The 26,882-nt window shown below is 40.0% G+C and overlaps 1 protein-coding gene across 6 annotated transcripts in view; it reads left to right on the forward strand.

The window, feature by feature from the left end:
- Mcoln2 (mucolipin TRP cation channel 2) overlaps positions 1–26,882 on the forward strand; it is a 64,527-nt gene continuing 37,645 nt past the window's right edge. The window contains exons 1-5 of one of the 6 annotated variants that reach the window (XM_048814998.1): positions 3,617–4,993; positions 7,328–7,425; positions 13,399–13,558; positions 21,311–21,484; positions 23,637–23,790. In XM_048814998.1, the coding sequence (XP_048670955.1) occupies positions 13,406–13,558; positions 21,311–21,484; positions 23,637–23,790 (481 nt within the window). In that variant the 5' untranslated portion in view covers positions 3,617–4,993; positions 7,328–7,425; positions 13,399–13,405. Of the gene's footprint in view, positions 736–1,031; positions 1,076–3,616; positions 4,994–7,327; positions 7,426–13,398; positions 13,559–18,983; positions 19,083–21,310; positions 21,485–23,636; positions 23,791–26,882 lie in introns of those variants that run through there. The other 5 variants (XM_048815001.1, XM_048814996.1, XM_048814997.1 and 2 more) reach the window with 5 other exon arrangements.

A 26,882-nucleotide genomic window follows, 5' to 3' on the forward strand; every position in this document is an offset into this window, starting at 1 on the left:
GTCCCGCTGCATAGGCAGTGCGGATCTGCGCCCTCTCTGAATCACGCGGACCCTAGCTCTGGCTGTCGCACACGAGCTAAGGTCGTTTTATGTTGCTTTTTCCTGTGCATCCGTCGCATCTCAGAAACATGACCTCGTCACGGAGATTTCTGGCTATTTTTTTCCTCCAGAATAAAGACATTCCGGAACGAATGAACTTGTCGGTTCTATGAGAAGTCCTAGAGGGAGAGGACGGTTTCTTTCTCATCCCGGTGAACACAAGTACAGCACCATCACTCGGCGTGGTGCTCAGCGAGTGTTTCCGGACGCATCAAAATCAAAATGACCAAAGAAACAGACAAATGAAAGGAGGTAGAAAACGAGAAGTGAACGCCTCCAAAAGTAAAGGAAAGAGGAGAAGTCAGCAAGGGGATGAAAGGCAGGAACCACGGAGGACAGGGCGTGCCCGGAGGCGGGGTGGAGGGCGCGTGGGCCGCTTCGCAACAGCGCTCGCGGGCCAAGTTTCCTTTATAAAGGCTTCTGACCAGTCTTGCCCATGGGGGAGACATCCCGGACGGCGGAGGCTGGGGACAAGCCGCATTGCTGGGTTCCAGGGACCTAGGCAGGTGCAGCCTTCCCACACAGCGCGCGTTCTCTTCCTGTGCCTTTTGCCCGCGCGATGCCTAGAGGAGGGGAGTCACTGGACCTGTCGGTGTGGGACCGCGCCTCAGGCAAGTCCAGGGGGCCGCGCCACAGGTCAGTATCCCTGGGGCATGCCGCAGTTCTCCCACCCTCTATTCCCGTCCCTCTTCGGGCCCTGGCTGCCTCCTCCCGGGCTGATCCTTCCCTGGGTCTTCTGCCGCCTGCAGCTGGGCTCTATACCCTTGCTGCCTCCCGCCCCCGGGAGCTCGGGAGCTCGGAGAAACCGGCTAGAAAGTCCTCCAGCACATCGGGCTGAGAAGCTCTGACCAACAAGCAGTTCCCCGGCTCCCTCGGATCAGGCGGGAGGCGAGGGGCGTAGGTTGTGACTTGGGGCGGAGCGGGAGCGCCCGGCAGCCGCGCCTACTTTCTGTGGCACCAGGAAGCTGGCTGGAAGGTAAGAAAAGTTGGGGCCCCAACTTCTGGGGGCTAGATCCCCGCAAAGCCGGCATGGGTGTCCTTTGAACGATTTTTCCTGCTGCTCCCAATCCCCAGAGCCTTGGAAAGTTGTAAGGGTGGAGGCAGGGCTTGGCAGCCTTATCGTTTCCTCCGGGCAAGGGACCAAGAGGGAAGATCATGTGCTTTCAGGTTAACTGTCAGGTGAGGTGGCTGGGCTGCATCTTTCAGTATACCAGACACTGGAGAAATTCTCCCAGGGGCAATGGCTTTACTATTCTAGGCTAGAACTTTCTTGCTACCGTGGGCATGCTTACAAGTTGGTTAAATAAGGCTGGGCTTTGCTGTCCAGAACAAACAGGCCTTTTCTCAGGTGGGAGGTGAGAGTGTGATTAACCCGCTTCTCAGCCTTTATGAAAAGGCCTACAGTCTAGCCAGATGGCGCTGCCAAGGGGCCCCTCCTCCGTTGTCAAAGCTCCAAGCCCCAAGCTCATTTGAGCAGAAGTGGGAGTAAAAGGGGCCTTGGCTCCTCTGCTCTGAAAACAAATCCAGTGGTGAGCTGTTAAACTTTCCTCAAGTAGTTCGACGAAACTTCTCTGCCTCTCCCGCATGGTGCTGTCAAGGTTATAAATGGACTTAGAGCTAGCAAGGAAAGTCAGAGTCCAAGAGGGGAATTTACTTCCTCTACATGGCCGTCCAGATTAACTAATTTCCAGCTAGTATGGCTTATACTTTTTTTAGACATTTTAAAGACTAAGTTTGCATTAGAAAACGAAATGTTAGTGCAACTTTATTGACAACTGGATATTTGTGTCACACCAAAATGGCATATGTCATGTGATTCATAAACTCTCTTAATGCTGAGGTGTCTATTTTTAATAGTCCAGATGGGCTGAAGTAATACACTACCTCCATCTGCCTTATCCCTAAATATACCATCCTAAAAGGAAGAAGCAAGTGGACTCTGGATTTATTTACCTTCTTCTGCTTGGGCCGGAGAATGGACTTGTGTTCACAGTGGGTGTGGTGTATCATCTCTATTTTTATCTTGACTACACTATTTTTCTCAGCACATTTCCTTCAGGGTTTATATAGCTTTTTACATATCCTGTATCTTTAGAAGCAGCACCCACTGTTAGAATAAAGGGTACATATTTGGGTTTGCATATAAATAATCTTTGAAAGCTTTAAGATTTGAAATCTACTGTATATAGATGTCTGGTTGTTCAGTACTAGTGGAAAACAGAAGAATATGTGACATTATAAATTGAGACTGGAAGAAAAGGTTAAAAAGAGAGATGTGGGAGAGGTTTACTGTAGTTATCAGAAGGCAAATTCTGATATTTTAGGTCGAAAGGACTAAGTACATAATTCTCCCCAAAAGTGGGATGTGGGCTTCAGAGCCAAGAACTGCTCACTATCTCTGTGATGCGCTAACCAGGCAGCTCAAGTTTTGGGCCTCTGGCAGTATGTTTTCCCCCTATCAAGTCAGAGGCCTCTTGAGATTTTAGCATATTTCTTTAAACCTTTTTTTTTTTTTGGTGTGTGTGTGTGTGGTGTTAGGGATTGAACCCAGGGTATTGTGCATGCAAGGCAAGCACTCTTTATACCTTAAGAGGAGTCATTATGACAAATTTTCCCTGGACCCTTCTCCTATAACAAACCTTTAGCAGATTCTGTGGCCAGGTCCCTTTAAAAACAGACAGTTTCCATGCTATCTCTGATCATTCTAAACAGAGGCCTTTATGATAATGCCAGTTTGATTTAACTTCCATGCTGAAAAATTGCTCAGTCCTGATTAAGAGTTTGACGTAGTTGCAGTCTTTTCTCCCAAGGAGGAGACTATAAAAAGTGTCTTTTTTTTAAACAAATAATTTAGCAAATCAAAGGTTTGCATGTAAATAGTCTTTTGAAATATTTAAGATTTGAAATCTACTGTAGATAGATGTCTGATTGTACAGTATTAGTGGAAAACAGAAGAATATGTGCCATAATAAGTTGAGAATGGAAGAAAAGTTTAGTAAGAGATGTGGGAGAGGTTGTTTTTTTGTCTCCCCACCACCAACTTACTTCCTAATGAAACAAGTAAGAAGAATTGGCGGACAAATTTTGAACAGAATGATAAAGAATAGGGAACTGAAAGTTAGAGATGGTCATATTCACAAGCTAATCTCTTTGTTTAATCGCTCCTCTGTTAGTGAAGTGAAACCCAGATTAAGAATAGTTTTGCAATTTAGAGAAAAAAGAAAAAAAAAGGTGGTTTTGTGCGTCTGTAGTTTTCAGAGTAAAAACAGTGGCTGAAGAAAATCTGGTTGGCCGCTAAACTAAAAGTGGATGCTTCCCTGCAGGGAGACTGTTCTCTTTGGCTGAGGCCTAGAGTCTGAGTTCCATGTGTCATTTCCGAAGGACTCAATGACTAGAGAGTTCTAATACTACTGATAGGGCTCATAGAGAGATGTAATTTTATTTCCAGACTTTTATTTATTTATTTATTTTTATCAGACTTGGAACACGTTATTTAGTATCCAATGTTTCAAGCCATTTTTTTTTTTTTTGGCTTGTTTGTTTTGGCAACCATCTGGGTTTTTCCTTCCCATTTTTTTTCTCAGCCCACTTCTGTCTGAGCTGCTGACTTCTGTCATCTCTTTCCAGCTTGGGCCTCAGCCCCCTTCTCCCTGATATAGAAGAGACTCCTTTAGAGGCACATTGCACGTTTGTCTTTCCCCTCAGTCAGGTGAGCTGCTTCCTTTATTCCCCTTTGAAAGTTAAATATTTTTTTTTCTCCCCTTGATTACATCTTGGCAGTTTCAGCCTAAAACATCTGCCAGGCAATAATTGGTAACTTGTGAGGCTGGAGATTCTGGCAAATTGACCTTAGTGTAATAATTCTAAAAGTCTCACAGTTCAAATGGTGGGCGTAAAAAAAAAAAAAATCATATCACCTATTCCAGCTAGAGGGATCTAAAGATGGGGCAAATCTAGGTACTATCATGACACTGAGGTGGGCAAAAATTGTGTGGTTAGGAAATGCCATAATTCCAGCTGTCTTTCCCAGCCTTAACTGCATTTGGAACCCTGTATAATATGAAACTGCAAAATGGAGCTTTCTTTGTACTTATCTCTGCCCCAGAGAAATGATTCTTCATTACATTTTCAAAAGGAGTGTGGCTTGTTAAGAACAAGCACTTTTAAGACATACAGCTCTACTTCTCCTTTCTTGGTAGTCTGAGGCAACAAAGTGGTTGGAGACGGAGGGGGGACAGGATGTTATAGGAACCTTGTGGCATGGTTGTCTTTAGGGAAATTCCTGGAAGATTAACATGTTCATTTTTTATGGGTGGCTCTACTGGAAAATGAAAAGTCCCTTTGGTTTTTCTTCAGGGAACTTCTTAGGATATGAATGATTGCATTATTTTTGTTCTGAGAGAGATGCTGAGAAGGTAACCAAAGTTGACTTCTTTGTCTCCCCACCACCAACTCAGCTCCCTTCAGTTGGGGCCTAACTACTCCAGACCCTCAATTGATTGGACATTGTTTTCCTTTCCTTCTAGAAAACCATGAGGAAATTAGTTAATAGTATAGAAATTGGAGTGAAAAAGTCACGTGGAAGTCGTTAGGATTGTCCCAGAGTCTTCCATCCGCTGTCCTGCCCCTGGCACTCTGCCTGGCTGATGGGGCCAGGACCCCTGAATGTTAGTCTCTATACTTATCTGCCTCCACTCTCCATCCCCCACCACCACACAAACTAAGGGTAAGGAAATATCTGATTGCCTGACACATATTAGGCTCTTTCTTTTTGAAATAGCTTGACCCATCATGAAAACTCAAGGATTCACATGTTAATTACTATATGAAGAAAATGAAAAACTTGATGAAGAAAATTAATATCACCTATAATATACTTCATGGAGGCTACCAGGTTTGACTTTTGCTTTTGTTTTCTGGTTTTTACACTTTTAGACATTTTGAAATGTCTACATATAGACATTAAAAAAAAATGGAATCCCATAGTATTTATTTTCTAACTTTAAAAAAATCAGTCATAGACATTTTCAAGTCAGTACACAGTTATGAAGAGGGCTGCAGTCAGTATTTTTGTAACCATCTTTTTAACCAGTTATTTTAAAGTTTAAGTATAGATCCACAGGTGTTTGATTCCTAGACCAGAGAAACTCTTTTAGAATACTGCCCGAGGGTCCTTCAAAATTTACATATCTTTCAACAAGGTTTTTTTACCCCACTCTTGATAAATAAAAATTAAGAGATTTTTCACCAGATTGTTAATGAATTTTTATCCAATGTTTTGTTCAGATCCTTTACCTGTTTTTATGTTGGGTTGTATTTTTAAAAAAAATTAGTAGTCTGGAACTTTCTGTAGGTCATAGACAGTAGAGATTTGCCTGCTTATACAGATTGCAGGCTTTTTCTCTCATCTTTTGACTTAGTGAAATTTTAGATTTTTATTTTAAGGTCTGTCAGTCATTTTCATGGCTTCTGAATTGTAGTTAGGCATATTATTTTAAAAATTCTCTATCCTTTACTCCCAATTTTGTTATTTACTATGTCTAATAATTTTTTGGGATTCATTTTGAGGGAAGATTTTAGCTCTCTCCTAAACAAATAGCAAATTATGATAATAATTCATTGTAATTCATTTGGAAATACATAAGAAATAATGGATAAAACAAAATAAAATTTCTATCACTTTTTTTAGTCAGTTAAATAACCTAGAATCCTCTCAATTGTCTTGCCTAAGCAATAGTTGAATATATTTTAATTCCTTTTTTCATATCAATATTTTAAACTTTCTATGATTGTGTTATTAATATTGTTCTCATTATTTGATCTAAAGGGTACTTACTGAAGTATAGACTCATGTAGTCAGGGTTGTTTTCTTATTCACGGACTCATTTTTCCAAGAATTATTCCCTTGGACCTGTTCTGTGTTAGGTAGTCCTCTGTGTACTGTGGTGTATAGTTAGGAGCTAGACAGGAGCTTGGTGAAGCTCTCTTGTAGGGAAGACCCACAGAGACTGTGTCTCAATCATGAAGGTAACAAAGGAATAGGAGAGACAGAGGGGAAGGCCATATGTAAAGGAGTGTGAGTCCTCCCTAAAAAGGTAACATTGGAACTGAGACGTGAAGGATGGTGAGAAGGAGCCAGATAAGTGAAGAGCTGGGGAAAGAGCAAGAGGGTGGTTGAAAGAGCAGTGTAAAACCCAGAATGGGGGATGTCCCAGGGCCAGGAATGCAGCCATGGTGTACTGAGGAAGTGGAAGAGGGTAAGAGAAGGTGAGGGTGGAAGGAAGTCTTTTAGGCAATGGTCAGGGTTGAACTTTATTCTGAGAGTAGGGGAAAGTCCCTAAAGTGTTTGAAGTATGGAAATGACGTCGACTTGTGAAATTAGTTAAAATTATTTAATCAATTTCCCCTTTAGCAATGATGTACATTGGGAAGCCGTTGCTGTTTTTAGGTAAGAAATGATGTGTTTTGGCCAGGGCAGCTGCAGTGGGAACAGAAAGATGGAGACTCAAGTTGAAAATAGAGACTCAAGTTCATAGCTCAAGTTGAAGTAAGACTTGATAAACTGGATGTGAGAACTGAAGGAAAGGAGAAATGGAAGAGTGCTGTAGAGCAGTGGTTTCTTCTGCACATGAAAATCACCTGGGAGGCTTATTAAACCCTGATGCCCAGTTTGTCCCTTAGACCAGTTAAACCAGAGGGTGAAGGGGCTGGGAGCCATGCAGAAGTTCTGTAGAGCTCCCCAGCTGATCCTACTGCACAGGTAAGGTGGGGAACCACTGAATGCACTATGGTTAACAACTGAAGCACTTGAATGGATGTGTTTAGATCATTGCATTAAGAAGATGGGTGGAGGACAGGTTGAGAAACCTATTAGACATGCATATGGACTTTCAAGGAAGGGGCTGGATAAGGGAATCTATTCAAAAGAGAAGTTTTCTGGAGATGCAAATGTAAAAGTTCCCACCAGGAAGACTGTATTTCACAGGGTGGGACAAGCTCTTCTAAAGAATGGAGAATAGAAGAGCTGTGAACTCTGCCCTGACATCTAAAGGTCAGATGAAAGAAGAGCCAGCAAAGAAGACTGAAAGGGGCCCAGTGAGGTAGGAAGAAAGCCAGAGGAGCAGAGTGTTCTAGAAGCTGAGAAGCAGTTGTGTCAGGGAGGTGGTGGTCAGTGGCATCAAACACTGCTGAGCCACCAAGCCCAAGAAGTGTTCATTGTAATCCACAGCAGGTGATGTTTACTCTGAATAGCGTCATTGGAGTAATAGAAATGGATGTCCAATGTTTGTTCTAGAGGATCTGAAGCACAAAGGTACCTTGAAGAAGGTAAATTCTGTGTTCACTCCGTCAGATAGCCTTACGTGTGTGTGTGTGTGTGTGTTTGCATGTGTGTGTTTCTCATTTTTAATAATATGACCATGTAGAAACCTCCTGAATTTATGGACTAGAATACTTATTTGTCAAACATTTTCAAATGAGAGAAGTTATATTTGAACCTACCAGTTTTTTCTTCATTACTGACTATATTATTGGCTATTACTTCTTAAAGAAATATTAACTCAGGGGTCAAGAAGAAACATTGGATTCCTGTAGTTGGGGGTGGGTTGTAACCTTAGAGCACTTAAATTGCCTCATTTGTGAAATGAGCAACAGGTAAGACCTTTAAGGTGGATATTTTTCAAACTTGGTTGCACCTTTGAATCACCAGGAGAGTCCTTGTCACTCTTGCTAGGTGGAGTAAAAACCACACAAGTGCAAGTCCAAAGCAGTAGCAGCCCATGCTGGTTAGTTTATTTCTCTGACAAGGCACCATCACTGAAATTAGTGTGTGCATTTTCTTGGGCAAAGGTTGAAAGCCTTGGCCCTTTCTCATTAGGGTTTATGACCTCAGTTGAAGTTGCAGTATTTCTCTTGTCTGTTCACCTAATTCTTGCTTAGAAAGTTGCAATTGTAGCCTTTAGTTCTCCTGTACCAATCACCAGCTGGTGCGCAGCATCAGAGGGTGTGGAAGTTTGTGTCAAATGAAGAAAGGTATTGGTCCTTTGATACTATCCTCTCTCTCTCCTTTTTTTTTTTTTTTTTTTAGTAATTTTTCTTAGTTGTCAGTGGACCTTTATTTATTTATATGCAGCGCTGAGAATCGAGCCCAGTGCCTCATACATACTAAGCATGGGCTCTACCACTGAGCCACAACTCTAGCCCGATCTCTTCTCTTTTGCTTTTTAATTTTTCTGTCTCTTCACTTTGTACCATTCTTTTGTAGTTGTTGTTTTTGTTATAACAATAAGATGTCTGGGTATGTGTCTGTTTAATACCTTTCACCCGTCAGGGAACTATTGTGAATCTACAAATAGGAAGAGGTGGGCAATAAAGAACCCTCAGAAAAGTTTAGAAAATTTTAGATTCATATTTTCCTTAAGCTACTAGAATTTCAGAGCCTTTATATTTTGAATTTAGATGTTATTTAAAACTTAATAAATTAGACTTATTAAAGAACATCTATCTCATTGTACAACTAATTATCTGTATTTCTATTATTATAAGTTGGTCACATTCAACTAGTAGTATCTTATATTTGCCAATTGATTTATATACTCAAGAGAACAGTTTTTCAGGGTAGCTTTAGAAAAAGTTTTCTTTCTTTCTTTTTTGTACCGGGGATTGAACTCAGAAGCACTCGCTCACTGAGCCACATTCCCAGCCCTATTTGGTATTTTATTTAGAGACAGGATTTCATTGAGTTGTTTAGCACCTCACTTTTACTGAGGCTGGCTCCTGCCTTAGCCTCCCAAGCTGCTGGGATTACAGACACGCTCCACTGTGCCTGGCTTCTTTCTTTTTTTAGTGGCACATGCCTTGTAATCCCAGCTATTTGGGAGGCTAAGGCAGAAGGATGGCAAGTTCAAGGACAGCCTGGGCAACTGAATGAGACCCTGCCTTTCCACCTCCAAAAAAAGAAGGGGACTGGGAGTGTAGCCCAGTAGTAGAGCACCCTTGAATTCAGTCCCCAGTGTCACACACATGCACAGTCTTTTTAATTTTAATACTTCACAATGTTAGAAGTGGTGCAACTGCTTGTAAATAATTTAAGTGAAACAATTCTGGAAGAATATAGTAGTATAAACAATGCAGCACAATTAGCCATCTTGACATTCATTAACTCCTACTTTACTTTTTTTTTTTTTTTTTTCGCTATTTTGGAAAAAAATGCTACCTTTTTCTTTTATTATTCTTTTTGTTTTTCTTTTTTGGGTGATCAGGGATTGAACCAGGGGTGCTTAACCACTGAGCCACATCTCTAGCCATTTTTATTTTTATTTTGAGGCATTGAATTTGCAATCCTCCTGCCTCAGCCTCTGGAGACACTGGGATTATAGGCATGCACCACTGCGCCTGGCTTTTTTTTTTTGCCTGAGACTTCTTAATAAAGTTTCTTAGGGTAATGTTAAACAGCAGCTATCATTTCTTGAACCTTCAGTAGCCATGTCATGGGAGGAATCAATGGCCAGAATCATTTGAAGCCTCTTGAAGCAACCACGCTGCATCAGACACTCTGTCTATTCCTAGGGTTCTCAGTGCACACTTCAACTATAGTTCCCAACACATTTGATTGCACTGGTATCTATTCACATCTCTCCCTTCCCTTGGACTGAGCTCCTGGGTGGAAGGAAAATGTCAACAGCAGAGCTTGGCTCTCCAGATGTTCACTAAGTGTATGATCAAATGTGCTTCTTCCTTTGCCTTAGCATTCCTCACACAGAGGTCGGGTATGTTTGTGTGTGGGGAACAGGGGAAGCTCCATGGCTTTACTCTCAGGGCTCTGAGAATTTTACACACACCTTTTTGAATTCTGTTTTCATTTTATTAAATGGAAAGCATATTGTGAATCATCAGGATGAATCCTTTAGCAATACTCAACCACTAAAGCAATGTTGATTAGCTCTCAATTTAGTATTGCTCAAGCATTCCATAAAGGCTTTTTACAGGCGTGTTCTCAGGGCTGTGAAGTTCATGTTTCAGGATGTTGCTCTCAGGAACAGTTAAGATGCCACCTTCTTTTTGGGAATAGGTCCTTCATTGCTCAGTCAAGTAACTTGAATGATAGCTTAACCTATTACAGTTTATGTATTAAACTTACCATCAAGACACTTCCTGAGAAGCAAGAATGTTGGAACTCAGATTGGCTTGAGTCCCAAAGAGTATGGCACTAACCACGGTTCAATGACTGTGATGGGTTCCCCCAGCATTCTCTCTCCCCATGGTCAGAACTGTGTCCATAATATGTTTTAGGCTATGCTCCAGCACTCGCTGACCTATTTGTTAATGCTATGGTAATTCTGTCTGTCCTGCTGGACATAGAGTATGTGAATTTCAAGGAATCTATTCAACCCTGTGTCTAGTACATCCTCACTTAGCAGAGTAAGTGCTTGTCCGGTTAGTCAGACTGAATCAAGAGTGTAGCAGGCGCAAGACAAACACATTTGTAAAGTCTTCTCCTTCTTTTGAAACTAGACTCATTGTGCTAACTGATTTTTGTTTCTAAAAGCACTTTGTCTTTTCCTAGTTTTCTCGTAGATTTTTTTTTTACCACGTTGTTTGTCTTTAAATATGGCAAGCCTGTTTTTTTCCAATGTATCTGATTCCAGTATGCTCAGTCCTATTCCTGCTGTTTCTAAGTAACTGTTTTATGTGACTCAGTTTCCTTCTATGCTTAGTTATATTTAACTGCCTGCTGGTTGTTGTGTTTATAAATTACTTGTTAGAGTGCTCCAAGTCTTAAGGAACCTCTGGAGAGATCTTTATATTTTCTGGGATATCAATGGTGATTCCAGTCTGGGCCTCCCAGACCCAAGCAGGCTCACCATTTGAAGTTCCCTGGCTCAACCAGGTGTGACACTCACAGGGCTGGTCTGTGACTGTCCTTTTTTCATGCTAGGTCTACTTTTCCTTTCTGTGATTTGGAGCCACTCTGCTCTCCTTTGTAGTCCTATTAAATTTGGGGACAGGCAGTTTCGATTTTGGTTCTTGTCCCTAGAGAGCAGCCCTTTGGGGACAGCTGTCCTATTATATCTTGGTGGTTCTCTTGTTTCCCTTACCTGAGGCTACAAAACAAAAGCCTAAGTATGTATGCTTGACACTTGGCTCTTAACTTCTCCAGTAGCCCCTGGGATTGGCCTAGGAGCTCTCTGCTCTTTGGACTCTTTTTGATAGTTTAAAGATACTTTCCCATCCCACCCTTCAAGAGCCTGTGTTTCATTTAGTTTTCTTTTCTCTCTTTCCTTCCCTTCCTCCTCCCTTCTCCCTTCTATTTTATTTATTTCTCCTGTCATGTCTTTATATTCTTTCCTCTTTCCTCCTTTACTATGGGATAATTCTGACTATCCCCGTCCACTAATCCTGGAAACAAGAGATCTTAAAAAAATCAATTTAGGGCTGGGACTATAGCTCAGTGGTAGAGCACTTGCCTAGTATGTGTGAGGCCCTGGGTTCGATCCTCACACCACATAAAAATAAATAAAATAAAGGTCCATCAACAACTAAAATTTTTTTAAAATCAATTTAGAAATAGAAAAATCACTAAAAACTGAGTGTGAGCCTTAAAACAGTCTTTCCCTTTTGAGCTTCTTTTTTTAAAAAAAAAACTTTTATTTTTTAGTTTTAGGTGGACACAATATCTTTATTTTATATTTATGTGGTGCTGAGGATCGAACCCAGTGCCTCATGCATGCTAGGCAAGCACTCTACCACTGAGCCACAACCCCAGCCCCTCGAGCTTCTTTTGAGCTTGTTAGTTAAGCTAGATAACAGAGATCATGAGTCAGAAATAAAAATATTATTTGGATATTTCCAGGAAGAGGATTCCCAAGAATAACTTCAATTACAAAATCTTGATAAGAAATGAGTAACTGGAATGGTGGCCTAACCTATTATAGTTTATTCATTAAACTTACCATCAAGACACTTCCTGAGAAGCAGAAACTTCAGGACTCAAGATGGCTTGAGCTCCCAAATGTATTTATTGGCTTAAATTGAAAGCCTTTGAATGGACAGCCTCAGGCACAGTTGGATCTAGGAATCCAAATATTGTTATTAGACTTGGTATCCATCTCTTGTCTGACCTGCTATGCCAGCTCCAATCTCTAGCAAACTCTCCTGTTGTGGCAAGATGGCATCTAGCACCCCAAGACAGCCTGTGCTTGAAGGGTATGGTCTCCAAACTTGATGTACCTAATAGTACGATTTGAGCACAGCATTCCCCATATATATATATTTATCTGTAAATTATTATATAATATGTCTATATATTTTGTTATATGTATGTTCTCTAAGCTATGTTAATTATTATGTTATATATGTATATTCTTTGTTAATTTTTAATAGAGCTCATTCTTTTAGTTTCTAAAATGAGGACTAAAATGGAAGTATTAATATTTTCTATACTGGAATGGATTGTATCACACACCCCATGTTGGGGACTACTTAGAGAAAATACCACATTTGTCCCCTCAGTTATAATACATTCCTGTAATCATATCCTGTGTTTCTTTTTGGCCTAGCTTGAATAATGAGTCCTGTTCCTTGAAACAGTCAAGTAAAATTTTACTAATATAATGACACAAAATTTGATTAGGCATAAATAAAAAAATGCTATCTTAACTTTTAGAAACATTTTATATTCTGGAACCTTATAATAACTGATATTTTATCCAAAAAGCAGGGGTGGTGGTGGGGGTAGAGTGGGATATAATCCTTCTCTTAGTGCAGTTATAGAATAGATTCTCAACTTCTATAACAATTAGATTCCATTAGTCTATGTAGTCTATAATTGAATATGCAATGTATCCTGAAAGTGTTCCATCTAATTTTTGTTGATACACACACTCAGACATTTTTGTACATTTATACTCTTACACATTCTCTCTCTCTCTCTCTCTCACACACACACACACACACACACATACACACACACATACACACACACACATCTTGTAATACTTTCTTGTGATAGAAGAATGAGAATGTTCTATGTTAAAATGCAGGAATTGAGTCTTACAAATAAATTTTATTTTTATTTTTACTATTGTTGAGAATGACCACGTTGAACAGGAGGGACAGCTCTGTGAAAGTCAGGTGGTAGAAGGGAATAATTTTCTGATTTCTAAAGATAAAAGCAGTTCATTGGTTGGAGAGTTGTGTTTCTACAAGAAACAGGTAAAGCATGTGAAGAAAAAGTGTCATTTAGGAGCCTTTTGAGGAACAGACAGTTGTGGGTATTTAAAAATCCATCTTCTGTGGCAGAAATGCAATGGCACATCTGGATTCTGAAGTGAAAGAAGAATGTCTGAGGGAAGACCTGAGGTTTTACTTCATGAACCCCTGTGAGAAGTACCGGGCCAGACACCAGATTCCATGGAAACTGGGTTTGCAGATTTTGAAGATAGTCATGGTTACTGCACAGGTAATTCATGCTATTATTTTTTTTCCTTACCCCAAGATGAAACTGTTTTCATGTGTTCTATACTTGATTTTTGTTCTGAAATATCCACATTCAAGTTCATGAAACTATAAAATGATGTTGACTCTGGAGACAGGTGATGGGCTGAAGTTCAGATTAGAAGGCAACCATTTCTTTCTTTTTTTTTTTTTTTGTAAGAACATGAGGTTATCCCTCCACAGGTTCTGTAAATACTACATAAATGTGGATCTGAACTGAGGAGAATTTCTATTTCTCTGTAAGGTTCATAGGCTGCCAAGACTGTCAGTATGAAGTGATTTGTGTTCTTGAAATCCCTCACCTTCAAATATACTGTATTCAAATATGCTTTTGAAATCTACATTTTTTTCCCCTGACTTACAGAACATTAAGTTTCCCTTTTATCAGCAATAAACATGCTCAAAGTAAATACTTACCCTGGGTTACTATCAGTAGTGTATAAAAGCAACATTTGGATCATTGGATTAAGTTCATACTATGGAGCAGTTTATCACCGTATTAATGCAGCCATCAGAGTTGCTATCTAGCTGTTGAGCTTGACACTGAACTAGTTTTGAGTCAGCTTCGCTATAGGTACCTACATCTAAAACAGATGCCTTTTTAAGAATAGTCCTTAGGTTGTGGATGTAGCTCTGTGGAAGAGCACTTGCCTAGCATGTGTGAGACCCTGGGTTTTATCCTCAGCACTGAAATAAATAAACAAACAACCCAACTCCTGCAAAAAAAAAATGAAAACCCAGTACCCAGTACTGATTTGGAATGTTCAGCTCTATTGGCAAATAATCATTCTGCCACCAATAGAAAAGGGGGTAAAGATGTTATTTCTAGAACATTAAAAAAGAAGTTATAGAAATGAAGAAGGAGCCTGCTCTACCTGAAGCTGCCTCTTTATTCATACAGAGGTCTTTCCATTGTATGGCATGCTGTCCTAGTTCATCCAGCTTTAGAGAAAACAAGTGGCTTCAGAAAACACAAGATTGAGATGTAGGAACATTGTTAAAAGTGCATGCTTCTTAGCTCTTTTCATTCATGGTTTTCAAGTTTTAATTTTTATAATAAAATAGGTGCATTATTAGTATTACTTGGAAGGAGAGTCATGTCCTGATTTGTCATTTGGTTAATTTTAATTGTCTTGCAAATCCTTATCTTATTAAACCAGCTCTCATTTTGGCTTTTCACTCTAATGTTACTAAAATTCTATTTACAAAGGCATAAAATGTCGTTTCCTTCCTTGACTTACCTTCTTTGTCCTGATAACTTACTAAATCCCATTGATCGGTTTCCCTCTAAATTGCATATATTTGTTTTTTTCATACTTGTTATCTTCTCTTTAGCACAGATTCTGAGCCCCAATTTAAAAAAAACACATGAAACATTACTGGATATTGAGTTGGGGATACAGCTGTAAACATATTATCTTGCTACTGACAGCTGAACCTAGCATGGAATTTTCCATGTGCCAGACACAGTAAGCATTTTCTCTGTTAACTCGTTTCCCCCTTACTGTGACCCTGTGAGGTAGGTTCAGTTATAATCCCCTTTTTACGCATGAAGAAATTGGGGGGAAAGAGTGAAGGAGTTTGTTTATAACCAATTAGTAAGTGGCGGAGCCGGGCTTTGAGTTCAGACGGTCTGGTACTTCCTCTGGAGTCTGCCCTCTCACACTCTCATACTATGTCTTCTGGATGTAAGTGTTGCCCTTGGAGCTCACAGTTATCAACACAGATGAGTGAACTAGGCTGCTTCTGATCATCATCCTGTTTGCCCTTCTTACCTTCCCGCATACCAGTCTATTTCATGCTAATATCACATTACTTTTCTTAGAATAGCCAGACCAACCAGATGATTCTCATTCCTGCTTGTTGGTACCCCATGTCCAGAGTGGTTCCTTCTCCCTCACCATGCAGGTGCTATTTGAAGTCCTGTCTCCCCATCAGCTTTTCCTGACCACTTGACATGTAGTTTTCCTTAATACTCTTTACTGTCTACATCATTAATTTTACTGTTAATAATGAAGTATTTCTGGGAACCAGTAATTTACTTTCTGTGTGGACATACTTACCTGTCTACCCTAATAAAATTAGGAGAGATTGAATTTTTGTTCCCCTGTAGGATCATTCCACTAAGTTTTGCTACTTGGGTGCTATCTAATTGGAGATTTCTTTCCTTCTGTCAAATCCCACTTTTCTTTCTTCCTCCTTTTCTCTTTTATACTCCCTTTTCAAATCTAATGGGATGGGTGGAATTTTATCAAGGTCAAGGTCGATGAGAAGGAATATTATTTTTTTTTTAAGTTCCAACTTTGCCTTCTGCAGTAATTTATAATCTTGAGGGAGGTGTCTGCATTCTTTTGCTAGTTCTACTCTTTCCCTCCCATGGTCCTTGTGCCTCATTAGAGTGGTATCTTGTTTTTACCTGGTACAGAATATTTTCTCCTACATTGATTTCATAATGAGGTGTTTCATTCAGTCTTTTCCAGACTACATTTAGTGAGTAATGATTTTTCTGTCTTGTGTCACATTTTCAGCAAATCTTAGGATCTAGATGGGGGTATAAGAATGCACTTTTGCTGTCTGCTGCTTTTTGAACATAAAGTCATTTGGTCAACACCAGTGTTTTAGTCAGCTATTTCACTGCTGTGACTAAAGGACCCAACCAGAACAATTTTAGGAGGAAAGGTTTACATGGGGGCTAAAGGCTTCAGAGGTCTCAGTCCTTAGACAGCAGGCTCCATTCCTTGGGACTTGAGGTGAGGCAGAACAGGAAGAGGAGTGTTGAAGAGTGTGACAGAGACAAGCAGCTCACATGGTGATTGGGAGAGAGGTCTCCACTTGCCAGATTCAAGTGCATACCCAAAGTCTGGCTCCAGTTTCCACCTCCTCCAGCCACACCCTCCCACTTCAGTTTCCACTCAGTTAATCCCAATCAGGGGATTAATTCACTGATGGGGTTAAGACTATTACAACCCAATCATTTCTCCTCTGAACCTTCTTGCATTGTCTCACACATGAGCTTTTGGGGGACACCTCACATCCAAACCATAACAACCATCACCCCTTATTCTTCCTCTGCAGGGAGAGTTTGGTTCAGTCACAGCAATAAAAAGCCTTTGCAGCTTCCTCCTAAGGGTTTGTTTCTCTTGAGAGAAGCTTTGAAGATGCCCGCACCTCCCTGGTGGTAGGCCATAGATGAAGATCTTGGTTTGTTCTATGAACAAGAGAATGAAGGGAGATTTTTGTTCTTGATGCCAGACAGGTAGTTTCAAGCAGAGAGTACAACACTAACCATTTCTTCTTCTCAAAGTTGAATCGTGGCTTTGAGTTTGAATAAAATGGTGGCTTCATATATCAGCAAATCATATGCCACTTTCTCAATTGATTGTCCATTTTCTGTTCAGACCTTTTGTGTTTCTTTTCCTGTGGGTGTAGGAGGGATAGGTCTAATACCTGAGTACAGCAGCGTTTTAGTATAAAAGCTGGGGAAGCCCAATGGACAAGAGAATGAGCAGGCTTTAATGTCAACAGACCTGGTTTGAATCCTCAATTTGATACCTTCTAGATATTCCAGCTTGGATAAATTAATTGACTTCAGTGTGCTTATGTATACACTGCAATCATATTTAGCCCTGACATTGTGATGGGCACTATTTGATTTCCTGAGTCTGTATAGTACTAGGGAAAACAAAAAAAAAAAAAAAAAAGAAAGAAAGAAAAGAAGGCATATTTTTAAAAAAATATAGTTCCCAGTGTAACAACTCTATCATAGAATATGGGGAAATTAAATGAAAAATAATACTTGTAAATTTTTAGCACAGTGCCTGTGTGCTATTATGTAACACCATGAGGGTTGACCCTGCCCATATGGTATCGAGCTTGTCAGAAAGGAAGCAGTTGGTAAACTTCAATTGAATAACTTAATTTAATGGTGCTATAGGTGAGGTAGGAGAGTTTGGAGGATGCAATGTTATCCCCTTCTAACATCTTGAATCAATTGTGTGTGCTGGTTCTCTGGTTTACTTTTTAGCTTTCAAAAAGCAACATGACCTTTCTTTGTCTCTCCTATAGGTGCCATTGACAGGTGTCACATGCTTGAAAGAACTTTTAACCTTAGCTTGCTTGATTTTCAGCACAGGTGGAATGATGTGGGATGTCTTATCTGATGTTCTTCTTAGAATAGCTGTGTTTTTTGCAATTGCTCAATCCTTTGAGTTGGTATTTGAGGAATGTGACATGGTGAAATTGAAATGCTCTAGAGTGTCATCTATGTACATTCTCAAGCAATAGCTGCCTTTCCTAATTATGAAATGCCAGCACTTAAATTGTTTTTTTACAAGAAATGTCCCAAAGATATATATTTTTTTCTAGCAGAAGGAAATTGTTCATGCAGCATCATAAAGATGGTTTTTGGAGTTAGACCTGGCTTCCATTCTAGTTAAGTGGGTGGGGGCAATTTAATGAGGCTAGGTGTCAGTTTACACTTATGTAAAATGCAGATAATAGTGGTAACATATTCATGGGTGGTTACAGTGGTAAGCAAGAAAATACAGGTAAAGCAGTTAATACAATGTCTGGCATATAATAGCTGGAAAATAGTCAGATTTATTTATGTATTTATGTATGGTGCTGGAGATTGAACCCAGGGCCTTGTGCAAGAGAGATAAGCACCAACTGAGCTATATCTCCAGCCTGTCAATATCATTTTAATAATTAATTAATTAAATTTAATTTAATTAGCAAACCTTAGGATCTAGAAGGTGGGACAGGAATGCATTTTTGCTGTCAAAATGTAAAATGTCAAAAGTAAAAACTGAAATAAAAACTACTAAAAAAACATCCTTGTGCCAATTTGCTTGTGCAAGTTAACGTTAATATCATCTGAATTTTTCATAATTAATATTTTATGTATTATTGTATAGTTTTATCATATTGAGTGATGGGATGGCAAGAAATGCCAGAACTGTCAGGGTCATCTAATTAAACTTGCTAATTTCACACATTCCCAAAGTGTTCTGACTCAGCTGGGTAAGGACTTGAGGAAAACTTCAAGAGTCTCATTGTTTTATGAAACAGGGAAGTGGGAAAAAGTGTGTGGCACAGGCTTTTGGAGGTTTAACTTCAGCAAAAATGTTACTGCCTGTGTGTGTGTATGTGTATGTGTGTGTGTGTGTGTGTGTGTGTGTAAAAAAGAGAGAGAGAATGTGTGAGAATGCACAGGAGGTGTGAGAGGTGAGGGCATACATGAGAGTTTAAGTGTGCCTGCACACATGTGTGTGTGTGAGAGAGAATACACCTGATAATGTGCACTTGTGTGTATATGGCCGTTTGTGTGGTTTCTTAGTTTTTTGTAAACCTTTGATATTGGCTAATTTTCCCTATTTATTGGGTTCCAGGCAGAAAACTTTCACTCTTGGTGAGGAGAGCCCTTGGGTGCCTAATCTTGTATCAGATACAATGGAAGGGAAAGCAAGTAGATGTTTTATCAGGAGCAGGTGGGTGCTTGGTGATAATGAATGGGTTTGACATCATATAGGTAAAGTGAGCCCTGTTATGCTTTTATTTTTTATTTGTTTAATGGTATAGATGATTGAACCCAGGGGTGCTTTACCACTGAGCTATACCCTCAGCCATTTTAATTAATTAATTTATTGAAATAAGGTTTTGCTAAATTCCTAGGGCCTAAGTTTCTGAGGCTGATAGCCTTTAACTTTCAATCCTCCTGCCTTAGCCTCCAGAGTTGCTGGGGTTACAGTGTGCCCCAGCTCATAAAAGAGCCCCAACTCTTTTATGAACTTTAATACTGTAGATCTTGTTGGGCAAACTCTTAGTTGTAAATGCTATATAAGAATTTTTGCAGAACTGGATTAACTGAATTCTTTGAACAATTGTTATACCCTATCTGGAGTAAATATTTATATTGATAACTTCTCAAAGGCATTCTTAAAAGCCACTATTTCTAAGTATATTACCAATAAAACATACATTATTGCTTTGCCAACTAATCACTTATGAAAACAATTAATTTAAAACTCAAATATAGGAAAAAAGTATTCAGACTTAGCTGTTATGAATTCTTTCTTTTTTAAAAGCCAGTAGGATCAGGGCATTGTGGTATATGCCTGTAATCCCAGTGACTCCGGAGGCTGAGGCAGGGGGATTGCAAGTTCGAGACCAGCCTGGGCAACTTAGTAAGACCCTATCTCTAAATAAAGAATTAAAAATGATGAGGATGTAGCTCAGTGGTAGAGGCCCTGGGTTCAACCTCCAGTATCTCTCTCTCTCATACACACACACACAACCAAGTAGGGTTGGGAGTGAATTTCTTTTAATTGTAGGGGCAAAGGAAGTTTCCTCTCTGCTCTCTGAAAGTTTGGTATTTGTGTCAACTAAAATAAACTGACAGGAGATGGATTAACAAGAGGAAAAAAAACACTCATTTATTATGTGCACGGGGAGATCACCCAACAAAATTTAAAAGTTGATATACCCTTCTTCACAGGGAAGAGGGAAGTGGGAAGAGAGAATATATGCCATTTTAAAGAGAGAGTAAGGACAATGGTTAATTTTGGTTGTCAACCTGACTGGTTGAGGGATACCTAAAAACTGATAAAGCATACTTCTGGGTGTGTCTGTGAAGGTATTTCCAGGGAATACCCAGAAGCATACTTCTGGGTGTGTCTGGGAAGGTATTTCCATGTGGGTCAGCAAATTGAGTGGGAAAGACCTGCGCTTAATGAGGGCTGTACCATCCACTAGGCTGGGGGCCTGGATGGAACAAAAAATTGGAGAGAAGCTTTCTCTCCTGCATTCATCCCTTTTCTACTGGGTGCCATTTTTCTCCCCCTGTTGTGTGGTACATCAGCCTCCAGTTCATCAGCCTTTGAATAAGCACCAGCACCAGCCGCTCTCAGGGTTTTCAGGCTTTTGGCCTCACACTGGGACCCCATTGGCCTTTCTGTCTCCTTCTGAGACTTCCTGCTTCTTTGATTCAGCAGCTGCCTGCTTTCCCTGGCCCCCTAATCAGCTGCTATGGGGCAAATTAACTTCTGATCATGGGAGTCAAGCTAATAGACCCCCTCGTTCTATTGGATTGGTTTCTCTGGAGAACTCAGAGTAGTGCAGTAAGTAAATGTTTTTTGTTTTTGTTTTGGGGGTTTTTTGGGGGGTGGGGATAAATGGGCTTGAAGAACAGACAATAGCCTGGGACAAAGTTTCTCTGGACTCTGACTATGGTGTTAACTCTAGTCCTCTTTCCTTTGAATTAATCTTTCCTGTTTAATGAGCTTATAGTGATGGGATTCATGGCAATTACTTCCTTCTGGAGGAACTTTTAGGTAAAGGTACTTCAGAGAAAGGCCCTTCCTGTGTTTCAGGAGAGGTAGGGAGGGGAGAGAAGGTCAGGAAGACCTTTGTGCTTTGGCTGCTGCTGAAGTTCAAGGTACTCAGCCTGTCACAGCACCATGCTTAGGGATTTGTTTTTGTCTGAGCTCCAACACAATCTTATGCTCCTTAGAATTGCTGATGTTATTCTTTGAGTGAATTTATTCAGTGAAGTTATTCTTTGAGGGGACTTTTATTTTGTCATTGTTGCTATTGGTATTAAGCAAGGAATTGAGATGATTTTTCTTATAGGGTTTGAGCAGAAGGTGAATGATCAAAAGACATTTTCCTTCCTTGGAAAATGGTCAAGTTCATATTCCTATATGATTTTCTTTTCCAGCTTGTTCGTTTTGGTTTAGGTAACCAATTGGTGGTTGCTTTCAAAGAAGATAACACTGTTGCTTTTAAGCACTTGTTTTTGAAAGGATATTCTGGAATAGATGAAGATGACTACAGTTGCAGTGTATATACTCAAAAGGACGCCTATGAGAGCATCTTTTTTGTTATTCATCAGGCAAGTACTTGTTGTGAATGACCTGTTCTTTAAGATTATGTTGACCTATACCTTAAGAATATATATATATACTTGAGCCAGGCATGGTGGTGCATATCTGTAATCCCAGTAGCTTGGGAGGCTAAGGCAGGAGGATCACAAGTTCAAGGCTAGCCTCAGCAATTTAGTGAGGTCCTAAGCAGCTTAGTGAGATCCTGTCCCAAAATGAAAAATAGAAAGGGCTGGGGATGTGGTTTAGAGGTTAAACACTCCTGGGTTCAATATCTGGTACCAAAAGAAAAAAAAAAAGATCAAGTGTATAATATATATATATGTGTATGTATGTATATATATATATATATATATATATATATAGCCTTGTTGTCTTAGCAAGCAAACAAAAATAATATATGATGTAAATGAAAAAATGAAAAATGTTTATTACTATTTTTGGAACCACATAGTAAAGTTTGCCTATTTTGACCTTTTCTCTAAGATTTGTTGTTTTTAATTTATTTCTTCATACTCACTACTTTGGGGAGATTACTTCAGATCAAATAACCAAGACATTTATCATCTCAGAAGCCTTGATGAAGACTTGAAACTAAGAAGAGTCTTTGTTGGTCTCAGTTTTGATGTCTTAGCATTAGTAATTCTATCCAAATCTTACGAACATGGAATATAACAGTTGTGTCTGGATGGGTATGAGACAACAGACTGGTGGACCTGAGGAGAGAATTTAGGGGAGAAAAATTGGTCTTTTCTTTTTCATTCATTCATTCAATAAACATTTGAGTCCCTAGTGTTAGCAAGTACTATTCCAGACATTGGAGATGTATCAGTGAATCAAACAAAATCCCTGCCCTTTGTAAAGGGAAGAGCCAGACAAATAAAACAAAATGAAATGTATAGTATCAAATGCCAGCTCCCTAAGAACACTATCCGAAAACATGCTGATAAGCAAAGCTGAGATCCTTGCTGCAGCAGTAAGGAAGATGCCACTTTGAACAGTCCAAACGGTGCCTCAGGTAGAGCCAGAGTCCTTTAATGTGGGGGTCCTCGATTAGAATTGGGTAAGGATCATGCTATAACTGTTCACGGTTGGTGGATCTAGCAAGACGAGGGTCAGGGAAATAGTCTCAAAAAGTCTTGGAATTATTATCAGACTAAATCTTCGAATTGTTTAGCCACCTATATGAGTCTTTTGGATATTCCTGAACAATATAATTATCTGCAACAACTTTTGTGTTCCTAGGTAAAAGTTTCCTAGAATAGTAAAATGATATTTGTGAAGATGGGAGCTAGTGAAGTCCTGTTAGTGCAGATAGCAAAATTGTGTTAGTGTAAGCTGGTATTAGTTGTGTTAATGTAAGCTGTAGCTTCTCTGAGAGTGATCACTCCTATGGAATAGGACAGGAGGAGTGCGTTTGGCATGGGATGGATGTTTACTCTGTGTGTGTGTGTGTGTGTGTGTGTGTGTGTTGCTGGGGTTGAACCCAGGGCCTTGTGCATGTGAGGCAAGCACACTACCAACTGAGCTATATCTCCAGCCCAATGCTTGCAGTTTTTTTAAATTTAATTTTAATTTTATATATATATATATATACACACACACACACACACACACACACACACACATACACATACACACACACATACATTTTGGAGGGTACAATGTAAGGTTTTGATATATGCAATTTTCATTGGCTTGGTAAGGGAATGCCTGACTGAGGTGGTGATATTTGAGTCAGGACCTGAAGGCGTGAGCTAGGTTCCAGGTGGAGGGAATGGCAAAAACCAGAGGCAGAAGTGTGTCTGGCAAGCTCCAGGAGCTCCCTGGTTGTGACCTTGTGGCGTGGAGCACGGGGACCATTGTAGGCAGTAAGGTCTGAGAGATCAGCAGGACCCTGTCTTGGGCTCTGAGGGAGATGGGAGCCAGCTGTGAGCAGGTTTGCTTTAGTTTAGAGTTCTGTGGGGTAGTTTGTTCCCTTGCAGCCTGAGAAAATGACTTTGGGTTATTTAAAATTGGAAAGTGCTACTGAGGGGGGCAGGATATAAACAATAAAAAGTGGCTAAAACTGCATTCCATATGCTATGACTTCTGACCAAACTTTAAAAAGGTCATATGTGTTTACGTGTTTTTTAAATATTATTTAACTATTTTTAAAAATAGTATCATCGTCTAAAGAACATTTCCCTGGCGACCCTTGACTATGGAGAAAATGAAGACAACAGAATTGGCTTAAAAATCTGTAAGCAGCATTACAAGAAAGGGACCATGCCTTCTTCTAATGAGACCCTGAACATTGATAGCGACATTGAGACAGGTAACACAACAATAATTTCATTATGTGACTTTGTTGTCTTCTGTGGTGAGAGCAAAGTCCTCGTTTGAGAGTGAACCTATTCTGGCATTAGCCTGCAGAAGCTTTGGCTCAGGAAACTGTGGCTCCGGTAATGGGATAGGGAGAGCATCTGTGGATCTCTTTGGTGTCTCTCAAAATTGTTAGTTTGGGAATAAATGCATAAGTATTCATGTTTGTTTAGTTTTTTTTCCCCATTAGGGAGTGATTAGATTTTGAAAAAAAAAAGTCTGTATGTATCAAATGAAATAATGTAAGCAAAAATGCCTTGCATACTTGTTTTTACTACCTACAAAGTATGTAAGTGCTCTTTAAAGGTGAATTGTGATTACAAACTTTCTCTTTTAGGAGATTGATTGATAAAACGTTAACAGCTAATCACGTAGAACTGTTGTGCACCATTCTGTTAGGAAAGTAAAAGAATACCATATGTAATGTGTAAATGCAAAATGTTTGACCCAGAACTTTGTCATTCATTCAACAAACTTCTGGATGGCCACTGTGCCCACAGTGTTCACAGTGGCTTGTACTAGGGTTGCAAAGATTATTCCATTATGGCTCCTCAAGTTACTGTCAAGGGGGTAAAATTGCGATGTATGCAGTCGAGGGGAGAGATAAAGAATGTCCATGCACTTCTGCCCCTTTCAATGCTTTATTAACTCTAATCACTCAGTACAATTTCACTCTATAGGTTCTTAATCAAGAAAATGACAATCCTTAATGCCAAGCACTACAATAGACATAATCAATTCATAGCAAACGATTCTAGATTAATTCTAAGCACTGCAAAACACACTTAATCATGACAGGCTAATGACAGACATTCCCTCTGCATGTTAAGTTCAAAAGTCTTAAGCCTTAGGCTTTATGTCGAGCAGATGCACACTCACTTAGACCGCCGTGACCAGGTCTGGAATCAAGGCAGGCTTTTCCTGACATGGAGTGGACGACTGGTTGAGGAGAGGGTCGTAGGGAGAAGTTGCAGCTCTCACCAAGATCCAGACGAGGTGGGTAGAATTTGAGAGCTATGAGGATCACGCAGAGGCTCAGGAAACGATGACAAGTGATGGGATGTCAGGTCCTCATCAGGCTCTCCAGCTGGAGTGCATACTTGCTTCGGCTGGCTGAATCCCTGTTCATCAGCTCTATTATTTATACTAAATTCGGGGGCTTTTGACCCCCCTTTCAATCCTTATCAGCTACCACCAGATTTCTCCATGACATCATCAACCCTGGGGTCAGATACATCTGGTCTGGTAGTCTCCACCCTGATCTTCTCGCCTTTCCCTCTTATCAGGTGAGGATAGCCTGCCAGAGGCTTCACTCTGTTTATCAGATTGAGGGGAAGTAACTTGTTTATGGCATACTGGAGGGCTTTGTTGGAAGTGCCTGGTGAGACTGCAGGTTTCAAACTGTAGTTTTTAAAATGGAGTTGGTTAGGCTCAAGCCTAAGGCCATCCTCACACTAATGATATGGAGTAGTGGTCTTAATATCAGCTTAAATTTGGAAGTTTTTTTTAAATGGGGTGTTAACACAGTTAATCTGACCGTATGTCCTACAACCTGATTTTAAGGTGCCTTGGTAACACTAGAGGAGAACACTCCTACAAGACACTGGTTTTAACTCAGTCTGCCTGTTTAGAATCTCTGTGTGAGTAAATGTGTTCCAGAATTTTGACTTGGGAAGAAGAAGCCTAAGCCATATAATCTGGGGTCCAGGTGCTGCATGGCTCCAAGGTTGCTCTCAGAGACCTTTTAGAGGATGTTGTTTGGTTCTGTAGCCAACAACATTGAAATGTTGTCTTATGGCTCTGGAAGCACTGCCTCACCTGAGACCCATCTGGTAGTCCCATCTACAAAGGGCTAATCTTGATTCCTCTGAATGTTTTAGCTGGGTGCCCAGCTATGCCCTCCCTGTAGGTGCTTCCTGTATCTGAGGTAGGAGGACTCACAGGTAGACTAATGGCTTGTCCTGTCACCCTGATTGAATGACAAAACCCCCCAAAGTTCTGCTTCAAGTAAGCTACAAGTCATTCACCCTTTGGAAAATGTGTGACTAAAAGTGGCCTCACCATACAGCTGTTGTTCAGTGATTCAGATGCTGTTTTTCTCAATTGACTTTTCTTGGAAAATTGGTTAAAGAAATGTGGCCAAAGTCAATATCACTGGCTAGGTAGGATGGGCAGGGCTGCAAAGCAGGATTTATTTATGATTAGACAGTAGTGCCTTTGTTCGTTTCCTTTCTGCAAGAATATGGATTTTTTTTTTTTTTTTTTTTTTTACCAAAGGAGAGAGGTTGGTTTTTAATTTGACTTTGTTTAGAGAGATTGTTTAAGCAGGTTAATTGTATTCTTTGACTTAATAATTAAAACTTATCAAAGAGAATCTTACAACATATCAAAAAGGTATAAAGACTTTAAAAAATACTTGCTATTTGATTTTAAACCCTTTTTGGACACAGTGGAGGAAGCCTGCAGATGATACAAATAGAAGTTGCATTTGACTTCGGCCGTGTGACCTGAGAGTTTAAGTAGGTGAATTGATGGAAGCTGTCCTAGGTTAGCTGCTCATACATTCTGCACTTCCTTTACTACTGAGAATCATCCTTCCTTGTGCTGAATGTAGACATCGGCCTGTGCACCCAGCTTTCCTGGTGGTTTTCTATTTAGTTGTAGTTGGCTGTGTAGATCAAGCCAAGTTTCCCTTAATTAATATTGATGGCTATATCCCTCCCATTTCTGCCTCTAGAATGGTAGCTTTCCAGTTCAGCCTTATTGAAAGAATTATTAGGAATCCTATAAAAAAGAGATTCTCCCTCCCCCCAATATTTAAGTGGTTATTATTTTAGTACAGGTCAAATATTCCTTATCCATAATGCTTGAGAATAGAAGTGTTCCAGATTCCAGATTCTTTTGTATTTTTCATATACATAATGAAAAAGATACTTGGTGGGGGGGGCCAAGTCTAAACATGGCATGCTATACATCTTATACACATAGCCAGAAGGTAATTTTATACAGCATTATTAGCATAACTTCATTTTGACTGTTACCTAT

The sequence above is a fragment of the Marmota marmota genome, unplaced genomic scaffold (genome assembly GCF_001458135.2).
Source record: "Marmota marmota marmota unplaced genomic scaffold, marMar, whole genome shotgun sequence".
In the NCBI taxonomy this organism is placed as follows: Eukaryota; Metazoa; Chordata; class Mammalia; order Rodentia; family Sciuridae; genus Marmota; species Marmota marmota.